The following is a 23,330-nucleotide window of genomic DNA, read 5'->3' on the forward strand; positions in this document are numbered from 1 at the left end:
GGCCACCTGTTGTCCCCACACCACCAGCACGGCTCGGGGTCGGGGGTGTGTGGGGTTCCTCACACCTCAATACCCACCGCACAGTTCATCCCACACATTCACAGGGTGAGGGCTGGGGTGTGTGTGTGTGTGGGGGGGGGGGGGGGGGGGTGTTCTCTGTGTGTGTGTGTGTGTGTGTGTGTGTGTGTGTGTGTGTGTGTGTGTGTGTGTGTGTGTGAAGGTGTTCTGTGTGTGTGTGTGTGTGTGTGGGGGGGGTGTTCTATGTGTATGTGTGTGTGTGTGTGGAGGTGTTCTGTGTGTGTGTTTGGGGGGGGGGGGGGGTGTTCTCTGTGTGTGATCTTCCGTTTGCCTTCATCTGTTGTGTAGTCATCTATAGTTTTGCTATGAAGAGAGACTCTAGTCCTGCACCTGTTTAAATCTGAGCTTCTGTTTTCCAGAGTAAACGAGACATTCTTTCAGAGACCAAATACATTGAACTGGTGTTGGTGGCGGATCACAAGGAGGTGAGTGAGAGTGTCTGTAGCTTTAACTTGGTGTAAAACTAGAACAATTACAGACAAAGCTCCGATTTTACTGCTTTGGTTTTGTAAAGTGCAAAGAGGCGACTTTGATTTGAGGATATAAACGTCCACTGGGTCAGGTCATATTATGTCAGTGTCAGCCATCTTATACACAGCACTAAAGGTCAAACAGTGATTCTGAATGCTACATTTGCAGCTGGTGCGTATTTTCAGGAAGGGCAAGACGTTTGAGTAACAGCAGGACAGACCGTCTAAATAAACCCCTGAGAAATACAACACAGCTGTGACGTACGTTGGTGAGATGTAAGAACAGCCTGCTGATGTAGTGGCATCTTTACTGCTCACAGAATCACTGTGTGTTCACGCCACCTTACAGCAGAAGAACGCCCCCCCCCCCCCCCCCCCCCCCCCCCCCCAAACCAATAAAACAGTCCTGCAGTTATTTATTAATAACTAGGTGTTGGTCACCTGACATGAATCGCACATATTTTACCCACTGAAATCAGAATTCAAAGCAAAAGTTTATAAAGGATTCAGAAACAACAATGGTGCATTCAGACCTGACAGAGGACGATGAGAGTTACAAACATGAAACCTGCACTCAGGATCCTAATAATTACAATATAATTATTATATAGTAATTACCTTTGGTCCTGTGTGAGCAAAGGACCTTGTATTAAGGACCCTGAGTCCTCCGTGGGTGCTTTAGGCCCTTACTACGCTGTAAATGTGGCTTTTGTGGGTCATAACTTACTATAGTGGTCCAATTTTCTTGCACACAGTACCTACATTACCAGAAGAACAACAAGACGATGATTTATCGCATGCTGGATGTGGCCAACCAGGTAGATTGGGTAAGTTTACATTAGACCACCTGGTGCTATTGGTTCACTTGTATGTACATGCATATCCTTTTCAATTCATATTTCATGAATATTAATGAACTTTTTTACTAAAAGCAGTGTTTTTTGTGAGTAGCTCTCCTTTCAATCCAATATGATATCCAATATATAATATAGAATACTAGAATATTACAATATAGGATATTATATTATTATAATACTCACTGAGTATGATGTGGGGTAAATCATGTTTAAACGTGGCTGGCGTCTCTTTCCTGCCCCCCTACCCCACACCGGTCAGTTCTACCGCCCGCTCAATGTGCGCATCGCCCTCGTGGGCCTGGAGATTTGGAGCGATGGAGATAAAATCGTCGTGGATAAGAGTCCCGCCAACACACTCGACCGCTTCCTGGAGTGGAGGGCCAGAGAGCTGTTACCACGGCTACGCCATGACAACGCGCAGCTAATCATGTAAGTTCTGGTTAACGTAGGCAGGAAGTGTGTCATTTCACACGCAATAAAAATGATTCAGGAGAAATGTCACATGACACAAAGGCTTAAACACAGAGCTTGGGTTCATTGGTCATCTTATCGTGTTACTGCTGGTGATGGAGTTGTAGGGGTTCCTCCTCTTAGACAGAAGAGCGTTAACCTGAGTTTGTGTTCCTGATCTCATCATCAGTGGGGGGTCGTTTGACGGCACCACGGTGGGGATGGCGTCTCAGGCCTCCATGTGCTCCAAGGACAGGTCTGGAGGAGTTAATGTGGTGAGACTTTATGACATTACACCACGGGATAGCCACGCCCTCCAGGATGGGTTTGTCATCTCTGACAGTGGGCGGGGCAGGGGACTGTGTCGCTCTGATTGACTCCACCCTTCTCTGTCCCGCAGGACCACCTGGTTAGCGTGCTGGGGGTGTCGTCCACGGTTGCACACGAGCTCGGCCACAACCTGGGCATGACCCACGACACGGCCCAGCGCCACTGCCAGTGCCAGAACGAGCTACGCCTGGGCGGCTGTATCATGGAGGCCTCCACAGGGTGGGTGGGGGTGTGGGTGTGGGTGGGTGTGGGTGTAGATTAAACAGAAGAGTTCACTAAGGGAGCTAAGATCTCCTCACACGCGTTGTCTCCTCACACACGCGTTGTCTCCTCACACGCGCGTTGTCTCCTCACACGCGCGTTGTCTCCTCACACGCGCGTTGTCTCCTCACACACGTCTCCTCTCACACACACGTTGTCTCCTCTCACACACGCGTTGTCTCCTCTCACACACGCGTTGTCTCCTCTCACACACGCGTTGTCTCCTCTCACACACACGTTGTCTCCTCTCACACACACGTTGTCTCCTCTCACACACGCGTTGTCTCCTCACACACGCGTTGTCTCCTCACACACGCGTTGTCTCCTCACACACGCGTTGTCTCCTCACACACGCGTTGTCTCCTCACACACGTCTCCTCACACGCGTTGTCTCCTCTCACACACGCGTTGTCTCCTCTCACACACGCGTTGTCTCCTCTCACACACGCGTTGTCTCCTCTCACACACACGTTGTCTCCTCACACACGTCTCCTCACACAGCTGTGCTCTGTGTGTGCAGGTTGATGCCAGGCCAGTTGTTCAGCAGCTGTAGTATGCGTGATCTCTCCCTCAGTCTGCTCCACGGGGGGGGCGTGTGTCTCTTCAACGTGCCCCTGCGGGAGCAGCTGCTGGGAACCCCACGCTGTGGGAACCTGTACGTGGAGAGGGGGGAGGAGTGCGACTGTGGCCTGCTGCACGTAAGAACCCCACGCGCCCCCCAGCACATTAACACATTAACACATGGAGTATGGACCGATATTAACACAGGGAGTATGGAGCGATATTAACACAGGGAGTATGGCCCGATATTAACACAGGGAGTATGGACCGATATTAACACATGGAGTATGGACCGATATTAACACATGGAGTATGGACCGATATTAACACATGGAGTATGGACCGATATTAACACATGGAGTATGCAGCGATATGTCATCAGGAGAAGAGCCTTTGTACAGTTCCAGTTCAGTTGGTTCATTTGCTCGGAAAAGTGTTTTGAGAATGCCCACTGTGTGTGTGTGTGTGTGTGTGTGTGTGTGTGTGTGTGTGTGTGTGTGTGTGTGTGTGTGTGTGTGTGTGTGTGTGTGTGTGTGTGTGTGTGTGTGTGTGTGTGTCTGCAGGAATGTACTGATCCGTGCTGCAACGCTAGCACCTGTAAGCTGGTTCCAGGGGCCCAGTGTTCCTCTGATGGCGTTTGCTGTGAGAACTGTAAAGTATGTATGACTCATCATTTGTACATCGCAGAGTGCGAGATTAGCAACGGAAAGAGCGTGAGAGCCGAGGAGGACGCAGCCCTCCGCTCACCCTCTACTCTCCTCCGCTCTCTGGCTGAGCACTCTGCTCTATATCTCTCACTGCCCTGCTGCCTCCTCCCTCTGGATCAGTCTCATCTCCTCTCTCTCTCCCTCTCTCCCTCCCTCTCAGTTGCGTGTAGCTGGCTGGGTCTGTAGGGAGGCTCTAGGTGAGTGTGATCTCCCTGAATTCTGTAGTGGGACGTCCCCGCACTGCCCAGCCAACGTCTTCCTCCAGGATGGCGAGCCATGCCAAGGGGGCGTGTCCTACTGCTACAGCGGCATGTGTGCCAGTCTGGATACCCAGTGCCAGCTGCTGTGGGGAGCCAGTGAGTGTCACCTGCTTCACCCGCCTGCTTCAACCGCCTGCTTCACCCACCTGCTTCACCCGCCTGCCTGAAGAAAACTCTCACTCTCCCGTTCAGAAAATTCAGAACTAGTCAGAACCTCTTGGTCCAGTGGAAAGTAAAAAATAAAACTGTGTGGTGGTACAGTGCACAACGCAAACCAAATGTCTGAAGATACGTTAAAGATTGACATTTTGTATTAACCAGTTTTTATTGTAACATAATCATAGACTACAGAGACCCTGTTACAGCTTCTCTCTAAAGCGCACATTCCCTTTGAAGACCGTTGGCATTAGTGTGTGTGTGTGTGTGTGTGTGTGTGTGTGTGTGTGTGTGTGTGTGTTCTCTCAGACTCCACCCGTGCTCCACCTGTTTGCTTCTCCTCCATCAACAAACAGGGCTCCAAGTACGGCAACTGTGGCCAGATGAGCAACCGCACCTACATCCCCTGTGCTGCTGTGTACGTATATACACTCACGTGTGCCGCTGTGTACGTATATACACTCACGTGTGCCGCTGTGTACGTATATACACTCGCGTGCGCCGCTGTGTACGTATATACACTCACGTGCGCCGCTGTGTACGTGTATATACACTCACGTGCGCCGCTGTGTACGTATATACACTCACGTGTACTGCTGTGTACGTATATACACTCACGTGTGCTGCTGTGGACGTATATACACTCGCGTGTGCTGCTGTGTACGTATGTCAACCTGTATACTCGCGTATGTACACTCACGTATGTACACTTCACGTGTGCTGCTGTAAAGGCATGTCAACCCGTACACACGTGTGCTGCTGTGTACATATGTCAACCCATACACTCACGTGAACGTGGACATGTGCAGATGTACTGCATGGTCCATATGATCCTTCTCCTCACCTCTCCATCATGTCCTCCTCCAGAGACGTGCTCTGTGGTAAGCTCCAGTGTCAGGGTGGCTATAACCGACCCCTGCTGGGATCCAACATGGAGATTCTGACTACTAAACTCAACCACACGGACGTCACCTGTCGAGGCGTGTATGTGGACGTAGGTGATGATGTCTCCGACCTGGGCCTGGTGTCTCAGGGCACGCCCTGTGCTCCTGGAAAGGTGAGAGTTCACACCATCACCCATCACAATGTGCTGTGTACACTACATCACTGCATTTACCTGTGTATTGTATTAGATAGATAGATAGATAGATAGATACATACTTTATTGATCCCGAAGGAAATTTAGCAGCCAGTAGCAGTTACACCAAACAGTTAAGGAGACACACAGCAATTTCACAAAAACGTATATGACATTCACAAACAATACAAAGACTATACAATACTATATACAATACAAATACAATACAAAGACTATACAATACAAGTGTACAATTATCCAGTATCCCGACCAGATTGGTAAAACTGGAAAAAAATGTGCAATGACCAGTAGTGCAAATGAATGGCATGTGCTTAAAAGTGTCAAAGTGTCGAAGTATAAAAGTGTAAAAGTGTCAAAGTGTCGAAGTGTCGAAGTGACCATGATGGAGTGTCATCTGTCCCCCTCCCTCTTCCGACTCCACTGGGAGGAGTTGAAGAGTCTAATCGCTCTCGGGACAAATGATTTTCTGAGTCTGTCTGTGGAGCTGCTCTGTGACAGGAACCTGCCACTGAACTTGCTCCTCTGGTCCATAATGATGGTGTGCAGTGGGTGACCATCATCCTCCATGATGGAGAGCAGTTTGCGCATTGATCTCCTCTCCACCACCGTAACCACAGAGTCCAGCTCCACACCAACTACAGACCCTGCACGCCTGACCAGCTTGTCCAATCGCATCTCGTCCCTCTTCTTGATGCTCCCTCCCCAGCACACCACAGCGTAGAAGAGGCAGCTGGACACTACAGTCTGATAGAACATCTGCAGGAGCTTCCTACAGATGTTGAATGACCCCAGCCTCCTCAGAAAGTAGAGCCGGCTCTGCCCCTTTCTGTACAGGAAGTCCGTGTTGGTTGACCAGTCCAGCCTATCATCCAGGTGTAGTCCGAGGTACCTGTAGGTCTTCACCGTCTCCACATCAACCCCCTCAATAGAGACAGGCTGTGTGGGTGGTCTGGTCCTGCGGAAGTCCACCACCATCTCCTTGGTCTTGGAGGTGTTAAGCAGCAGGTTGTTCCTGTTGCACCATGCTGCAAAGTCACCCACCAGGTGTCTGTACTCCTCCTCCTGTCCTCCTCGTACACAGGCCACAATGGCAGTATCGTCCGAAAACTTCTGCATGTGGCACGTCTCAGAGTTGTACTGAAAGTCTGAGGTGTAGAGTGTAAAGAGGAATGGAGAGAGTACAGTCCCCTGTGGAGCTCCTGTGCTGCTGACCACAGTCTCTGATGTACAGTCCTTCAGCCTGACGTACTGAGGTCTGCCAGTGAGGTAGTCGGTGATCCAGGAGACTAGGTGCGGATCCACCTGGTATTATTGTACCATTACCATCAGTTGTATCATAAATGTTTTGCAAGCAGCATTTCTAGTGTATGAATGTGTATTTTGGGAAACCCAAATTGTGTAAAATAGTTTTTATGGGTATGATTTTAGCTTTAAGAATTAATGTTAGTTGTATGACTGCATGAGATTGAGCCTTCTATACATCTATAGATTTACAGGCTGATAGATGTGATTGTGTACTGTGTTGTAATGTTTGCCCCTCTCTCCACCCCCAGGCTTGTGTAGACCAACGCTGTCAGGATGTGTCTGTGTTTGGTGCTGACGAGTGTCACAGGAAGTGTAACGGTCACGGGGTGAGACGCTGGCATGCTCGCCTCAGATCAGAACCCTGAAGCCACATTCTCACGCTGTCTGTCTTAATATAGTCCTAGTTTTAGCCCTAGTTTTAGTCCTAGTCTTTCTTGTATTTAGTTGTGATCCTCTGATGTAGCCGGCGGGTGGTGTCTTGCAGGGCTAGATGGAGGTTTGGCCCATTTCTCATTATTCATTACTAGGAGTGGAGGTTGAAAGGCAGTTGTTAGGTCATTGTGTAAGTTCTTTGTGTAGACTCCGTGGTTTGTAATGGGAGTCTGCATGTCTCACGTCTGTAACTTCTCCTGGAGCTTCTGCAGGTCTCCCTCCAGCCCTGCTCTCAGTCTGGTGTCATATCTCCGTGTTGTGATCGTGGATGTTACGTAACTCCAGCAGTAACAGTACTGGAATGTTTCACGTCTGTCTCTGCAGGTGTGTAATAGTAACAGGAACTGTCACTGTGAGGCGGGCTGGGCTCCTCCGGACTGTCAGTACTCTGGTGCAGGGGGCAGCGTGGACAGTGGCCCCTTACGGCAGCACACAGGTGACTCACACCGCACACCTGCACCTCCCCGTCAACATATTAACCAACACTGACCACCAGATATGAGCTCAACATGTATGTTACATGTAATTGTCATCTAATGGATGTGTGTGTGTGCTTGTGTGCGTGTGTGCCTGTGTGCGTGTATGTGTGTGTGTGTGTGTGTGTGTGTGTGTAGACTCTGACCCCACCCGCGTGGCTCTGCTGGTGTTCTTCTTGTTTGTGCTGCCGGTGTTGATGCTGGTTCTGGCGTTCCGGGTCCCTCACTGTCGACGAAGCCTCTTCTGTTTCAACAACACTCCCTTCAGCAAGGCCAGACAGCCCAGTCGGTGAGAGACACAGAGAGACAGAGACACAGAGAGACAGAGACACAGACAGACAGACAGACAGACAGACAGATATACGTTCCACCCCCACCCATGTTTTTTTCCTAAATGTTTTTACACATCATGCAGTTTTGTGTCTGAGGCTTTAATTGAATGTTGGGTGAAAGTGTTAAAAAGACGTGAAGAGATATTGAGAAACACATGAAGAGTCCTTGATTCTGTTACTAGATTATGTTACTAGATTAGTATGTAACTGTCACTGTTTCTAGTATGTTTTAGATGAATAGGTTCAGAAAAATAAAAGTTTATGTTCACTGAAGGATGGGGCTGTATTTGTTTGATTTCATCTAATAATAGTCAAAGTACCTTTATATGCCTTTGAATGTTTTATAGTTATGTGACACTGCACTTCTCAAGCATGTCTCACGCATGTCTCACCCGTGTCTCGCGTGTCTCAGGACTCCTGCCATCGAGCGGCTGAGCGCACGTAACGGAGAGCAGGTCCTACCACTGCGGTACCAGTGGACTCCCCAGAACGACATCCCACTCACACGGGCCATCAGCAAGGTACCGTCTGATCTGAGATCAGTTATGACCTCCGGATACGCAGTGGGTGCACTTGTGCCAGAGCTGAGCACTCTTGATCTCCTGAGGAGTGAGATACTTCTGAGGAGTGAGACTCAGACTCATGAGACAGACTTTAAAATGAAGCTCAGATGAATCAATGAGTGAGTTAAATTAGTTTATTCAGGTCCATTTCTACATTGTCATAGAGCATCTTTATATGGACCCAGGTCTAGATCCCTAATGAGAAAGTAAACGGCCCCACAGCACAGAACTCCCCTTTGGTAACGTAATGAAGGACCCTCACCAGGAACCGACTGGCCCGGTCCAACATGGGTATCACAGGACAGCCTCCATAAACAAGAGACAGACACAACCGCTGAGGAGAGCGAGATTTATTAAACGGAATTCCAGAGTCGTAATAGCTAGCGGGGGTCATATCAGGCAGTCCGAACACGAAATGTACACAGGCATACTGACAGGGAACGAAAACAACAAGGTAGGCTAACTGAGGAAGGACAGGCAAAACACACGGACAACGGAGAACACAAAAGCGCAAACTTACAAACGGCATCAATCACAGTGAACAGGAATGACCAAAATAACCGATGGCCAGACATGGGATATACACTGGGACTGTAAATGCACAGAACTAGACAAGACACAGGTGAAGACAATGATGACACGGGCGTGGCAGACGAGGGGAAACCAGGGCAACAGACAAGCAGGGCGGGACTAACGGGCACGAGGAACAGGGAAACTGGAGTGACCGCTAGGAGAGGGGGCGGAGCCATACGTGACACTCAATATGAATAGAAATGGAGATGTAGTAACATAGTAGAATACAGCAGTCCTGTACAGTCATTATAGTAGTGTGTGGTCTTGTAGTAACATAGTAGAATACAGTAGTCCAGTACAGTCGTTATAGTAGTGTGTGGTGTTGTAGTATCATAGTAGAATACAGTAGTGCTGTACAGTCATTATAGTAGTGTGTGGTGTTGTAGTAACATAGTAGAATACAGCAGTCCAGTACAGTCATTATAGTAGTGTGTGATGTTGTAGTATCATAGTAGAATACAGTAGTCCAGTACAGTCGTTATAGTAGTGTGTGGTGTTGTAGTATCATAGTAGAATACAGTAGTCCTGTACAGTCATTATAGTAGTGTGTGGTGTTGTAGTAACATAGTAGAATACAGCAGTCCAGTACAGTCATTATAGTAGTGTGTGATGTTGTAGTATCATAGTAGAATACAGTAGTCCAGTACAGTCGTTATAGTAGTGTGTGGTGTTGTAGTATCATAGTAGAATACAGTAGTCCAGTACAGTCGTTATAGTAGTGTGTGGTGTTGTAGTAACATAGTAGAATACAGCAGTCCAGTACAGTCATTATAGTAGTGTGTGGTGTTGTAGTATCATAGTAGAATACAGTAGTCCAGTACAGTCGTTATAGTAGTGTGTGGTGTTGTAGTATCATAGTAGAATACAGTAGTGCTGTACAGTCGTTATAGTAGTGTGTGGTGTTGTAGTATCATAGTAGAATACAGTAGTCCTGTACAGTCGTTATAGTAGTGTGTGGTGTTGTAGTATCATAGTAGAATACAGTAGTCCTGTACAGTCGTTATAGTAGTGTGTGGTGTTGTAGTAACATAGTAGAATACAGTAGTCCTGTACAGTCATTATAGTAGTGTGTGGTGTTGTAGTATCATAGTAGAATACAGTAGTCCTGTACAGTCATTATAGTAGTGTGTGGTGTTGTAGTAACATAGTAGAATACAGTAGTCCTGTACAGTCATTATAGTAGTGTGTGGTGTTGTAGTATCATAGTAGAATACAGTAGTCCTGTACAGTCATTATAGTAGTGTGTGGTGTTGTAGTATCATAGTAGAATACAGTAGTCCTGTACAGTCGTTATAGTAGTGTGTGGTGTTGTAGTATCATAGTAGAATACAGTAGTCCTGTACAGTCGTTATAGTAGTGTGTGGTGTTGTAGTAACATAGTAGAATACAGTAGTCCTGTACAGTCATTATAGTAGTGTGTGGTGTTGTAGTATCATAGTAGAATACAGTAGTCCTGTACAGTCATTATAGTAGTGTGTGGTGTTGTAGTAACATAGTAGAATACAGTAGTCCTGTACAGTCATTATAGTAGTGTGTGGTGTTGTAGTATCATAGTAGAATACAGTAGTCCTGTACAGTCATTATAGTAGTGTGTGGTGTTGTAGTATCATAGTAGAATACAGTAGTCCTGTACAGTCATTATAGTAGTGTGTAGTGTTGTAGTATCATAGTAGAATCCAGTAGTGCTGTACAGTCATTATAGTAGTGTGTGGTGTCTGGGTTGAGTCTGCTAATGTGTACATTAAATACTGTATCACAACAGTATACTGGACGTAAAGGGTTTGTGAATGTGTACCGTTTTTGATTAATTTGTTTGTAGTTTGTGGTATGTGTTATAACGTCCTCAAGGCGATAGCCAGTGTGGTTTGACAGGGTTACTTGTATACGTCAACAAAAGTGTTTGTGGTAATGTACAAGTAGCCTTCAGTAACAGCTCGTCTGAAGGTGTGTTTGTAGACTTCCCCTTTAGATTTGCTCATATTTATTAAAGGTGGCAGGAAATGAAGGCGTAATGGAGTGATGGCGTAACAGGAAGTGTAAATACTTTTAATGTCGTCTCCCAGGCGGAGGAAGTGTGTGATGACCCAGTTCAGTCTCTCCCCTGCATGATAGCGTGCACTAACCCATAACACACTGCTGGCCTCCAATAACCCATAACACACTGCTGGCCTCCAATAACCCACAACACACTGCTGGCCTCCAATAACCCATAACACACTGCTACACTCTGAGTGCTGCTTTGTTGGCCCCCACTTTAACCTAAAGTTTGCATGTCCTGTTTCTCACTCTCCATGTGCAAGTATATATATATCTCTCTCTCTCTCTCTCTCTCTCTCTCTCTCTCTCTCTCTCTCTCTCTCTCTCTCTCTCTCTCTCTCTCTCTCTCTCTCTCTGTTGTGTGCATGCACTCTCGTACTCTCTCTCTCTCTCTCTCTCGCTCTCTCTCTGTTGTGTGCATGCACTCTCGTACTCTCTCTCTCTGTTGTGTGCATGCACTCTCTCTCTCCCTCTCTCTCTCCCTCTCTCTCTCTCTCTCTCTCTCTGTTGTGTGCATGCACTCTCATACTCTCTCTCTCTCTCTCTCTCTCTCGCTCTCTCTCTGTTGTGTGCATGCACTCTCGTACTCTCTCTCTCTCTCTCTCTCTCTGTTGTGTGCATGCACTCTCTCTCTCCCTCTCTCTCTCTCTCTCTCTCTCTGTTGTGTGCATGCACTCTCTCTCTCCCTCTACCTCTCTCCCTCTACCTCTCTCTCTCTCTCTCTCTCTCTCTCTCTCTCTCTCTCTCTCTCTCTCTCTCTCTCTCTCTCTCTCAGGCTCAGGGTAGACCTGCTCCTCCTACTAAACCCCTCCCACCTGATCCTGTCTCTAATCAACTCTCACAGGTAATCTCCAGAATCTGAGTACATCACCTCTCTCACTCTAGCAAATAACCACATATTCAACCACTGCCTTCTCTGCTACCCCAGTCAGCAGGGCAACGGCCCGCCCCCCCCACCAAGCCCCTCCCACCAGACCCAGCCCCCTCAGAGAGCACGACCCAGCGAAAGGTACAGACGGACTACAGCCACGCATGACCGTGCGCTTGTGTGCCCTAACAAGCACAGCAGAGCTGCCTTGCGTCGCAGTCATGCTAGCAGGGTCCGTCTAGAGGGGCGTGGCCCCACCATGTGACCTGGGGCTGTGCATGTGACCGTGTCCATGTTGATGGGATTGGTTTAGGTTGCTATTAAGGGTGCGCTGGGTACTGGTGTTGATCCGAGTGCCATAAGGCAGGGTTTCCCACCTGAACCATCATTGGGTTATCAGTGTGAACGTCAGTGGGCGGATTACAGCGTCACGGTGACCCACACTGCACTGCTGTATTTAGGGTGTATGGGACAGAACCCTGCTTTACGTGCACATGGGCTGTGGCCTTGTGGGTTGATGTTGGTGTGTTTAACTGTTTGTGTTTACTGTGACGGGAGACGGAGCAAGAAATAAAAAATGCAGAATACAGGAGATTATTAGATTATTATATTATTATAAGATTTATGTTATTAGATTATTATATTATTAGATTATTATTATATTATTATAAGATTATAATATTAGATTATTATGTTATTAGATTATTATATTAGATTATTATTATATTAGATTATTATTATATTATTAGATTATTATATACGCCATCGTTGTGATTAAAGGACTAAACCACAAACGAAAACAACATAATACACCTGATACACTTCTTAAGTTAACATGTCTGCTCCAATAGAGAAATACGTTTACTAGAGAACAAAACATACTGTAAGCAATCTCTATTAAAGCTGAAACCTTGCTCCGTCACTTGTTGTAGTATGTAGTATGTAGTATGCACTGAGGTTGGTGATAACGTACTTAAGCTTGTGTTGGGGTGAATTAAGGGCTCGTGTTCAGGGAGGATTGGTGCATGGCCTGTGATTCTCTGCTGGATTTGGGGGTGATGAAGTGTCATGTAGTGAGTGATGGTCCCCAGTTTCATACGTCTCCTCTGTGTTCAACTCCTGTGTTTTTTACTGGACCTCCAGCCAACAGTGACACGCCCAGCTGCTCCGAGCAAGCCCCTCCCCCCCGACCCTGTCCTATCAGACAGACAGGTACCTGCACGCTGTGGTCTCGTAGAGAGTGGCCCGGCGGCCCTGTGCTGCTGCACCTCTCTACGGGCCTCCAGAACCTTCCGGTCTCTTTTGAATTCTTGTTGCCTTGCCGTTGAATCCTGTGTTGCACATTTAAATAATGAACTTCCCGATTATGAACTTCCCGCTGGTCTGGAGAAGAGAAAAATATGAGTGTTTATGTCTTACGCTCAGCTATCTCCTTTCAGCTGGAACATCCCGTTCCCCCAAGACCACCGGCTCCCAGGAAGCCTCTGCCCGCAGACCCCTGTGGTTACCCCACTGCTGGGGCCCCCTGCCCGCCCTCTCAGCCTGGAGCTCTACGCCCCTCTCAGCCTGGAGCTCTACGCCCCTCTCAGCCTGGAGCTCTACGCCCCTCTCAGCCTGGAGCCCTCCGCCCCTCTCAGCCTGGGGCCCTCCGCCCGCCCTCTCAGCCTGGGGGAGTCCATGCAGCTCCTGCTGTGTCTTCCCCCTTCACTACATCTGCTGCTTCTCTTCCTGCAAGGTGTGTGTGTATGTGTGTGTGTGTGTATGTATGTGTGTGTGTATGTGTATGTGTGTGTGTGTGTGTGTGTGTGTGTGTGTGTGTGTGTGTGTGTGTGTGTGTGTGTGTGTGTGTGTGTGTGTGTGGTGTTTTCAGAGTTTTATTCACTTTTGTGCTACCGAAACAATTACTTAAAATGTGTAGATGCAAAGATGCGGTGTATAAAATATACAGGAAGTATAGATTGTTTTTCATTTTTGTCTAGACGCGCTCCCCTGCCCCCGATCACAACATCACACCACCCAAGGAAACTCCACAAACCTCCCCAGGTGTAAGGAGGGCCCCCCCCGGGCCCGGTGTGGACCTGCTGGGCCCAGTGTGGATGTGCTGGGCCAGCACACTTGCACAATTCTGATTGCACTGACCACTCTGTGGAGCCTGAGAGATGATTCACAAATGGACGTCTTGGCAAAAACCCAAACAGGATGGATGTCTGGCGGACGACCTCACGTCGGTCCTGTACTGTCATTATGAGCACATCCATGAAGAAAGAGTCCTGAACGTGCGGAGGGTTGCTGCCCACATGGCCGTCTTGTTGTGCTAATCGGAGCGATGCATGTCCCTGTGAGTCAGCGCTGACTCCAGCAGGCCAGGTGTCTACCCACCACCTGTACGCTCCTGCTCCACACCTCCGCTGCACCGCTGGGAAACACACCCTTCACTTTCAGCCAGTAATTGAGAATGATATATTCTATAACTCTAGCTGACTCTCACTGGAGTCCTATAACGTGCAGCGGCCTAGCCGACTCAGTACCGACCCGAAAGGGTTGTGGTTTATGTAACTCTTCCCTCCCGCCTGGTTCCCTTGAGCATGCGGCCCAAGGTTGACCATGGAGTTTGGGACATTGACTAACATCATTTGTTTAAAGTAAAACATGTGTTGAATGCCAAGAGGAATGACGCGTGGACGTGTCCCCAGTGTCCGGACGTGTCCCCAGTGTCCCCAAACATTTGTTTGGACTATTTGCCTTTTGTAAATCCCTAATGTGACAGATTGAGATTGATGTGCATCTTGTAATACAGTATTTTTATGCAATAAACATGTGACTTGTTTTCAGTGATCAGTTGTTCTGTATTTTTGGTACACAGTAGTGATTTTGACGACAGACGTCCAGACATACAGTAATGGCAGATAAGATAAGGGGTTTTATATGTGTGATTCATGTTTAGTTGTCATAACTCTTCATTCTTAACCTCTTTATAAACACAGTGTCTGCAAAAACTATTTATTATGTTTGTGTAAAATAACAAATAATTAATTTAATATAAATATAAATAACAAAGAAATTTTAAAAATTGAAAAAAATATATATATGTATTTTAAACATTCTTTTGAAAAGCTCAGTGTCTACCTCTTGATGAGCAGTGTACTCCACTAACTCAAGAACCATCACATACTGACCGAGGGCAGAACTCGGCCTAAACACGGATTACAGCAAGTGTGGGAATCTGCACCGCCACTGTTCTCAGAACTGCTGAGGAGTGCAGAGTCATTTATAGCACCACACACACTACGGCCAGGAAGCTGTGCTGTTTTTTTTAATACACACTGTCTCAAAGCAGGTTTAAAATGTTTGGGTCTAAATCTCCACTGAGCAAGACTGTGGTAACACGGGCAAGGAAGATAATCCTGCAGACGGAGGATGAAACGTAGGGGGGACCAAGACTCAAGGAGACCGTCCTCTTAGGAAAGCCCAGCTAGGACAGCCCAACTAGGACAGACCAGCTAGGACAGTCCAGCTAGGACAGCCCAACTAGGACAGACCAACTAGGACAGCCCAACTAGGACAGCCCAGCTAGGACAGCCCAAATAGGACAGACCAGCTAGGACAGCCCAACTAGGACAGACCAGCTAGGACAGCCCAGCTAGGACAGACCAGCTAGGACAGACCATGTACACAACCCTATTGTAGTCCAGGCAGCTAGTACAGAGTGCAAGCAACTGTTATGCCTTTCTGAAAACTGCTTTCAGGATTTTGCTATTTAAAAAAGGAACATCTCAAAAAAGGTGACGCAGTTGACGAGCCTGTTCTGTGTTTGTCATGTTGATAACATTTCAATCAGGACATTTTTTTTTTACGTGTTTCATATCCTGAGCACGGAGCCAGAATGTTAAGGTGACATCTGCCCTCGCTGCTGTGTGTGAGAAGTGTCAGAACTGAAGTGAAGCCTGTGGTTAACATCTTCCTTCCTCTTCATCAGTGGAGATGTGAGCAGAGCTCCATTTCTGAACTTCCGTGTTGAGTTAATCTGACGCAAGTGTGCACTGGTGCCTGTCCTGCTGGGGCTCCTCACTATGACGGGTGTTCATGGATTCTGGACTTTCTGTATCATTTTAGGGTTCCTGCATCTCTCACAAAGCACCGTCACTCCAAGGACCTCCTTTCTTATCGGTGGGTAGCAACATTTACTGGATTATTTTTATTAACTTTTTATTGTCTTTATTGTTTGATTTTAAGACCTCATAAAGTAACGGAAAATTCTATCAAGAATAATTAGTCATTTCTAATATATAAACAATACAAATTAAATCTGATACTCCAGCACAAAATAACAAAGTTAAGTTTTTTTAACACTGGCCTATCTAGAAATCATTTTAACAGCTTCAGACAAAGTTTGATCTAAAGTTGAGGCACAACGAATTTAAATCTGGTGTAATGGAGAAATAAAATGTCTAGATTCATAAAAACAAAATGCAAATATTAATAATACTAAAAATGATAATACAAAACTTGGCCTCTACTTTCTTGGAAGATATTCAGGAAAATCTAGTTCAAACATTGAATGTGATTTACACCATCATTCATTTCCATTGTGACCAAATACAGAATCTTAAATCAACATGCACCAAGATTAAAAGATAGTAATTTAACTAAATTCACAAAAAAGACCCACTACTCATGCTTAAGTTACCACACTAGTAATTAAGATAATTTTCTTAACTATAATGTCTCAAAGATGTGTTATCTATAAAACCACAATTAGACGTTGATGAAATTGATATTCAGAATTTGTGCTTATCAGAGCTACAACCATCTTTTAGCAGCTCTGATGATAAAGATTATTTGCTATATCTGAGCACATGTGTATCTGATGAGCACGTGTGTATCCGATAACGGTTTTCTCTGAAACTCCTAACCAAAATGGGCTCAGTTCTTCGAACAGTCATGTCAGTACAGCACAAGTTCACATAACCCACTGAGAAGAAAGAATGTAAGAGACCACCAACCCCAAACGTCATGACACGTTCTACAACGTTATATCTACAATACACATTTAATCATTCTTATAACCCAACAGGTGAATGGTTTTAATAATAGTAGTCTAGCCTTTTCTCATGGCATTTATGCTTTATTTCTTAAAAGCTTGGCTTAAATGTCATTTTATTAATAGAACAAAAAATATTTTTAGAAGTATTTAAGTTCATATGGCCACTTATTAAAAAAATAAGTGAAAATGTTGATAACATATTTTCGTTAGATGAAGTTTAGAGACTCGCATCTCTGGTTGCCATGGCACCCATGCTTGGTGAGTGTTGACAACGTTGCTCAGGACGGTTCCTCTTGTAGTTGTGCTGTTTCACAACAGCTACAGTTGTGTTTCCCAGGAGCTCCAGGCCGCCCCCTCTCTCAACTCAACGATGTTCAAAACACCAGCACGCTGCTGCTGAGCCCAGACGCTGCCACGCTGTTCGTCGGGGGTCGTGATGCTGTGCTGTCCATCGACGTCAGTCAGTCTGATGGCATCACACTTAAGAACAAGGTCTGTCTGTAGTATTAAAAAACCCATAAAGTGTTACTGATTTCTTTGATACTTGAGTTTCCTTTGATTATGAGTTTGAACTTAAGTGTGAGTACACATGAATAATAATTTCCTATTTTAGCAGGATAACATGTCAGCAGGATAACATGAGTTTGTTTTACAGTTTGACTGGGTAGCACCAGAAGATTGTGGACGTGACTCTGGAGTGTCCAACAAGGTGGGGTCTGCTTCCTTATCATGTTTATTGACAAGGTCAAGTTCTGGTCACCATCTTTGGGTTATTTACCCAACCTTTTATTTATGAACAATGCATACTGTTATTTCAATGTTTCAATCAATCTAAAAGGTAACATGAGATGCTATTAGGCTATTTTCTTTCCTCCCATTAAATTCAATGGTTGCTTATAAGATTAAATTAAGGTCACCTAATTAATGTGTTCTCTGAGTGTCTGATTAGTTTTTCTTGAATTCTACAGATTTGTACAAACTTCGTCCGGATTTTGCAGTTCATCAACTCGACTCATTTGTATGCTTGTGCGTCGGGGCCTTCAAGACCACTCTACACAATCCTAGTAAGGCCCAGTCCTGTTTGAGTTACGTATAGGCCCAGTCCTGTTTGAGTTACGTATAGGCCCAGTCCTGTTTGAGTTACGTATCTTCTCCTGGTTTTCTGCTCATATGTGTGGCCCAACCTCAGGGAACCCAATGCTTCTCTCTCAGACTGCAGATTCTTTGAACATCAACAAAATGCCAGAGCAGGTCAAAGGTCACTGCCCCTACAGTGAGAAAGAGAGGAGCACAGCTCTTGTTGTGGGTGAGACCTGTCGGGATTCAAAACCTGCGTAGCATCCGCTTACACATTAACAGAACAGCCCAGTACACGCCTGTGTCAACACATTACACGCCCGTCTGAACAGTGATAACTCTGGAATCTTAGTAAAAATTAAAGGTGCTTTTTGCTCAGATGGAAAACTGTTTACTGCCACAACAAGTGACTATTTTGGAAAGACACCTGTCATCGGACGTTATTTTAGCGACAACAGAAATGACCTACAACTTTCAGATCCTAAACCCCTCAAAGGTTCGTCTTTCTCGAACTTTTGCCAGCATAATTTTACACCCTGATCACAGCAAGCCATGACAGTGAACGCTCTCTCTCTCTCTCTCTCTCTCTCTCTCTCTCTCTCTCTCATCTAGATGCTACTTTCATCAGCTCCTTCTTCATCCCCAGCGAGGGGAAGGTGCTGTTTTTCTTCAGGGAAGAAGGAACCGAGTACAAATTCATCAATGAATTCACTGTGTCGCGTGTGGCCCAAGTCTGTATAGTAAGCAGGCCTTTCTCCTCATTCTCATCTGCTTACAGCAATACATTAGATGTTTGCTGATAAATGCTTAAAATTTTAAATCCAGCACACAAGGTGGGTTATTGCTATTGGAGACACGTCCCTATCTGTGCCTGGCAATGCTCCCAAGAAACAGCATAAAGCTATTTTGCAATGCTGAGTTAGTCCGAATCGCAGTACCACACGTGTCCTCTGTGGTGAAATCCATCCCAGAATCCCATTCACTGGATAGGGGATCTAGGTAGGTTTGAAAACCAAGGTGGGCAGAACTGGTGACATCACGGCACCTGACAGGCCCACATGTTGCTGCTGAGAATCCATTAAACACAAGAGCCACGCCGCGTGACGACAGTGAAAGTCGTCCTCACACTCCATGAAGTTCCCGTTCTCACAGTGTCCAGACCTCAGGACCTCAGCTGCTGTACTGAAGCAGCTCTGGGTTACGTCAAGAAAATCTCAGTTCTTACTTTTAAAGTTATTTTCAGTTCCATACCTTCAATATGTCTAGTGTTAAAAATGACAAACTAGAAATTCAGTATTTAACTTAAACAAACAAACAAATACTGTAATTAAAGTTTATTATAAAAGTAAAAATGTTCTATCATCATATTTAATGCTCTGAACTAGCCTGATGTGATTGTTATGCTGGGGCATTTAGCACCATGGCATTTCATGCTATTATATTTCATGCTATTATATTACATGTTCAGAGGAACGTTTTGTATTTTATTCATTGGCGGCTGGTTTTGCAGGATGACACAGGAGGCAAGCGGGTCCTTCAGAAGCAATGGACATCGTTTGCCAAGTCTCACCTCGTATGCCAGGTGGAGAAGCAGTTACCTTTCGCTGTGCTCCAGGACATCGTAATGGTGCCACCTGCTGACGACAAAACCCCTGAGAACACAGTGTTCTATGGCACCTTCAGCTCTCAGTGGTCCATACAAAACCCTCTGCTCATGTTATCCAATACAAGTAACATGATTCTGAAAGGCATTTAGTAACTGTGTGTGTGTGAGTGTGTTTAATTTACTATCTTTCTCTCTTGCTCATCCGCAGGGCCTTAGCGTCTGGTCGGTCTGCAGTCTGTGCCTTTACGTTAGCAGACATTAAAGCAGCATTCTCAGGAAATTATCAAACCTATAATGTGGAAACTGGTCAATGGAAAGAAAAATCTAACACAGACGCCACGTTGGGCAAAGTAACACAGCCTGGTTATATCTTACCTAAATTGAGCACTTTCAATGCTGAAAATGTACCGATTGTAAAATGTAGCTGCAATCACGAAATCTTCTTTTTGTAGTGTGGGTTACACAATGCCAGTGACAGCACACTGACCCTGGTGAAGAAAGCCTTCCTAACAGCTAAGAAAGTGCAGGCAGCGGTGCATATGCAGGGTTTTACATCCACAGAGGTGTACAGCCGCATCACAGCACAAAGAGTCCAGGCTCATAACGGCTACATCTACACCATCCTCTACCTGCTTAGCGGTGAGGGGGCTTCAATGAGAAATCTCATTTTTGCTGAGACAATCCTGAAACTGGATTTCATTATTTACTTAGCTGGCAAACTCTCACAACCCTTTCGGAAATCTTCTCTGTAGAGACTGGATATCTTCACAAAGTTGTCTTGCTAAAAGACAGATATCACATCATTGAAGCAATCCAGGTCTTCAAACAACCACAGATCACCACAACCATCCTTCTCTCCATCACCAAGGTTTTAAAACATTTCACAATTTAAAATGATTATTTTTATAGACCTCAATCTGTTCCAGCCACAAGTACAGCTAAGCAAGGTTCTCCAGTTACTCAAATCTAGCACCTCAACACAAACTCCACAGTGATATTTGCATTAACACTGCTGAACACTGTCTCGTCACATCTATGAAGATAAAATCCTTTAAGATATGCAAGGCTAATCTCTCTGGCTGAGAACTGGTGAAAGAAAGATTGATGTTGATATTATGTGTGTCGCATAGTGTGGCAACCTTAAGCTATTTTGCACGGATATCTGCTGCCTTGAGAGATGTTGGTGTCTCCATGTAGGGCGTGGTGTTTGTGGGGTTCTCTGAAAGTGTGATTAGAGATGTTGGTGTTTGTGGGGTTCTCTGAAAGTGTGATTAGAGATGTTGGTGTTTGTGGGGTTCTCTGAAAGTGTGATTAGAGATGTTGGTGTTTGTGGGGTTCTCTGAAAGTGTGATTAGAGATGTTGGTGTTTGTGGGGTTCTCTGAAAGTGTGATTAGAGATGTTGGTGTTTGTGGGGTTCTCTGAAAGTGTGATTAGAGATGTTGGTGTTTGTGGGGTCCTCTGAAAGTGTGATTAGAGATGTTGGTGTTTGTGGGGTTCTCTGAAAGTGTGATTAGAGATGTTGGTGTTTGTGGGGTCCTCTGAAAGTGTGATTAGAGATGTTGGTGTTTGTGGGGTTCTCTGAAAGTGTGATTAGAGATGTTGGTGTTTGTGGGGTCCTCTGAAAGTGTGATTAGAGATGTTGGTGTTTGTGGGGTTCTCTGAAAGTGTGATTAGAGATGTTGGTGTTTGTGGGGTTCTCTGAAAGTGTGATTAGAGATGTTGGTGTTTGTGGGGTTCTCTGATAGTGTGATTAGAGATGTTGGTGTTTGTGGGGTTCTCTGAAAGTGTGATTAGAGATGTTGGTGTTTGTGGGGTTCTCTGAAAGTGTGATTAGATATGTTGGTGTTTGTGGGGTTCTCTGAAAGTGTGATTAGAGATGTTGGTGTTTGTGGGGTTCTCTGAAAGTGTGATTAGAGATGTTGGTGTTTGTGGGGTTCTCTGAAAGTGTGATTAGAGATGTTGGTGTTTGTGGGGTTCTCTGAAAGTGTGATTAGAGATGTTGGTGTTTGTGGGGTTCTCTGAAAGTGTGATTAGAGATGTTGGTGTTTGTGGGGTTCTCTGAAAGTGTGATTAGAGATGTTGGTGTTTGTGGGGTCCTCTGAAGGTGTGATTAGAGATGTTTGTGTCTCCATGTAGGGCGTGGTGTTTGTGGGGTCCTCTGAAGGTGTGATTAGAGATGTTTGTGTCTCCATGTAGGGCGTGGTGTTTGTGGGGTCCTCTGAAGGTGTGATTAGAGTGCCTGTCTCAAACTGCTCCTTCTACTCAAGCTGTGCAGAGTGTGTGTTGACTCAGGACCCATTCTGTGGCTGGGACCCAGCGGACAAAGCCTGTGTCCCAGTGTCCAACATGAACTCTACTTTGTGAGTATCAAAGTTTCTCACTTAGTCTTTTGGTTGGACTCCAGGACTGTTTTTTTCTATTGTACTGTAGACACAATTTAACAATGAATATGCTTTAGCATATACAAAGGTGTCAATTCCAGATTCAGAAAGTAAAAGTCCTCACCAGGATTTTGCTCAAGCTTGCTACATTTATTTTCTAATTGGTGCAATTCAGGAAGCCTGAGCAAAATCCTGGTGAGGACTTTTACTTTCTGAACCTGGAATTGACACCTCTGAGCATATATAAAATGTGTACAACATTCTCTGTCTCCATCTGTGTGTGTGTGTGTGCAAACAGATCCCAGGATGTAGAAAATGGCAATGTCACAGAACAGTGTGAAAACTTGGACAACAGAGCACTTGTCCCCAGTAAATCCTCTTTCCTGTTTTGCATTTCAAAGTTTCTAGTGTGAAGTGAGCAGTCTGCCAGTGTCAGGGTTTGTCTGTGTGTGTCCCTGTTCCAGAGGAGGTCTACGCCCATGCAGACCAGCTGGTCCTGCTCCCGTGCGCTCCACGCTCCAGTCTGGACCACGTTAGCTGGAGGTTCTCCAATCACAGCGTGGTGCCTCTGTCCCCCTACCTGCAGCAGCGAGAAGACCACCTGCTCGTCCTCGTCACGCCCAGAACTGCTGTGGAGTTCCACTGTGTTTCTGAACAGCAGGGTCTCCAGGAAACGCTGGCCATTTACTCTGTGAAAGCACAAGTTCCTGCTCACTCCCTGAGTTCCTCACACACCTCGCTGCACCCTGAATACACACCGAGTAGCTGCCTGCCTCTTACACACACAAAGAGCTACTATGATGAGCTGCTAGCTGTTTCCGGTCTGCTGGCTGTATGTCTGTGCTTGCTCGCTGCTGCCACAGTGTGTTGGTGGAGACGGAGTCACACTGCTGGCCATGAGCAGATTACCAACTAAACATTAGCATGAAGAGACCTGCACAAATATCATGATAATCACAGTACATGACTATACACAATAAAATAAGATAAATAAAATATGGCTTACTGCCATCTGAACTATGGAGTTTTCATGTACAGGCAATTTTCTCTATATTATAAAACAATAAAAATATTTTGACTGTGGTGCAGGAATACATTTCGGGCAAATAAGTATTGTGATTGTTTTTCATATTTTTGACAAAGAGGAATTATATCTGTGGACACGGAGTGTCCTGTTAACAAAACAGCGATTACACCTACTTATATTTACATGAAATATTCTCAACCACGTAACAAAATACAGGTGGTGGTTATGCTGCGTACTGACAGTCACGCTGTCTACATTCTGAACAGGGCTGCGCTCACTTTAGCCTAAATTCCAGCACTTTTCAAACCTGAAACACAAAGCAACATTAAAATTGGTCAGGTAAATGTTCATTCCCCTGTTTTTGAGGGGTGTTTCTTTA

At 45.6% G+C, this 23,330-nt stretch overlaps 2 protein-coding genes across 2 annotated transcripts; both read left to right on the forward strand.

The window, feature by feature from the left end:
• Positions 1-3: 3 nt before the first annotated feature.
• On the forward strand, positions 4-14,644 carry LOC143506850 (zinc metalloproteinase-disintegrin-like batroxstatin-1; the record flags this gene model as incomplete). The annotated part of the gene is made up of 20 exons (XM_076996457.1): positions 4-105; positions 438-503; positions 1,304-1,375; positions 1,665-1,834; positions 2,046-2,130; positions 2,256-2,404; positions 2,967-3,144; positions 3,571-3,663; positions 3,875-4,070; positions 4,440-4,548; positions 4,998-5,187; positions 6,783-6,860; positions 7,291-7,402; positions 7,581-7,731; positions 8,187-8,295; positions 11,723-11,791; positions 11,876-11,956; positions 12,959-13,027; positions 13,255-13,550; positions 13,795-14,644. Coding segments are annotated over 20 exons (2,445 nt in total), but the record flags the coding sequence as incomplete, so codon positions are not given.
• Positions 14,645-15,857: 1,213 nt separating this feature from the next.
• On the forward strand, positions 15,858-23,019 carry LOC143506852 (semaphorin-4A-like). Its single transcript, XM_076996460.1, has 14 exons — positions 15,858-15,982; positions 17,197-17,351; positions 17,515-17,568; positions 17,828-17,923; positions 18,072-18,165; positions 18,316-18,432; positions 18,549-18,676; positions 19,447-19,628; positions 19,751-19,892; positions 19,995-20,181; positions 20,295-20,410; positions 21,740-21,903; positions 22,223-22,293; positions 22,389-23,019. The coding sequence occupies exons 1-14, from the start codon at positions 15,886-15,888 to the stop codon at positions 22,838-22,840; spliced, it is 2,055 nt and encodes a 684-aa protein (XP_076852575.1). The 5' UTR covers positions 15,858-15,885; the 3' UTR covers positions 22,841-23,019.
• Positions 23,020-23,330: the final 311 nt, after the last annotated feature.

The sequence above is a fragment of the Brachyhypopomus gauderio genome, unplaced genomic scaffold, assembly GCF_052324685.1.
Source record: "Brachyhypopomus gauderio isolate BG-103 unplaced genomic scaffold, BGAUD_0.2 sc551, whole genome shotgun sequence".
NCBI classification, from domain to species: domain Eukaryota; kingdom Metazoa; phylum Chordata; class Actinopteri; order Gymnotiformes; family Hypopomidae; genus Brachyhypopomus; species Brachyhypopomus gauderio.

Excerpts from the sequence above, each read along its gene's own strand:
- LOC143506852 (XM_076996460.1), top strand. The coding sequence starts at position 15,886 with ATGACGGGTGTTCATGGATTCTGGACTTTCTGTATCATTTTAGGGTTC. Across the intron at positions 18,433-18,548 it reads AGATCCTAAACCCCTCAAAG|ATGCTACTTTCATCAGCTCC; the intron begins GTTCGTCTTTCT and ends TCTCTCATCTAG. Across the intron at positions 18,677-19,446 it reads GTGTGGCCCAAGTCTGTATA|GATGACACAGGAGGCAAGCG; the intron begins GTAAGCAGGCCT and ends CTGGTTTTGCAG.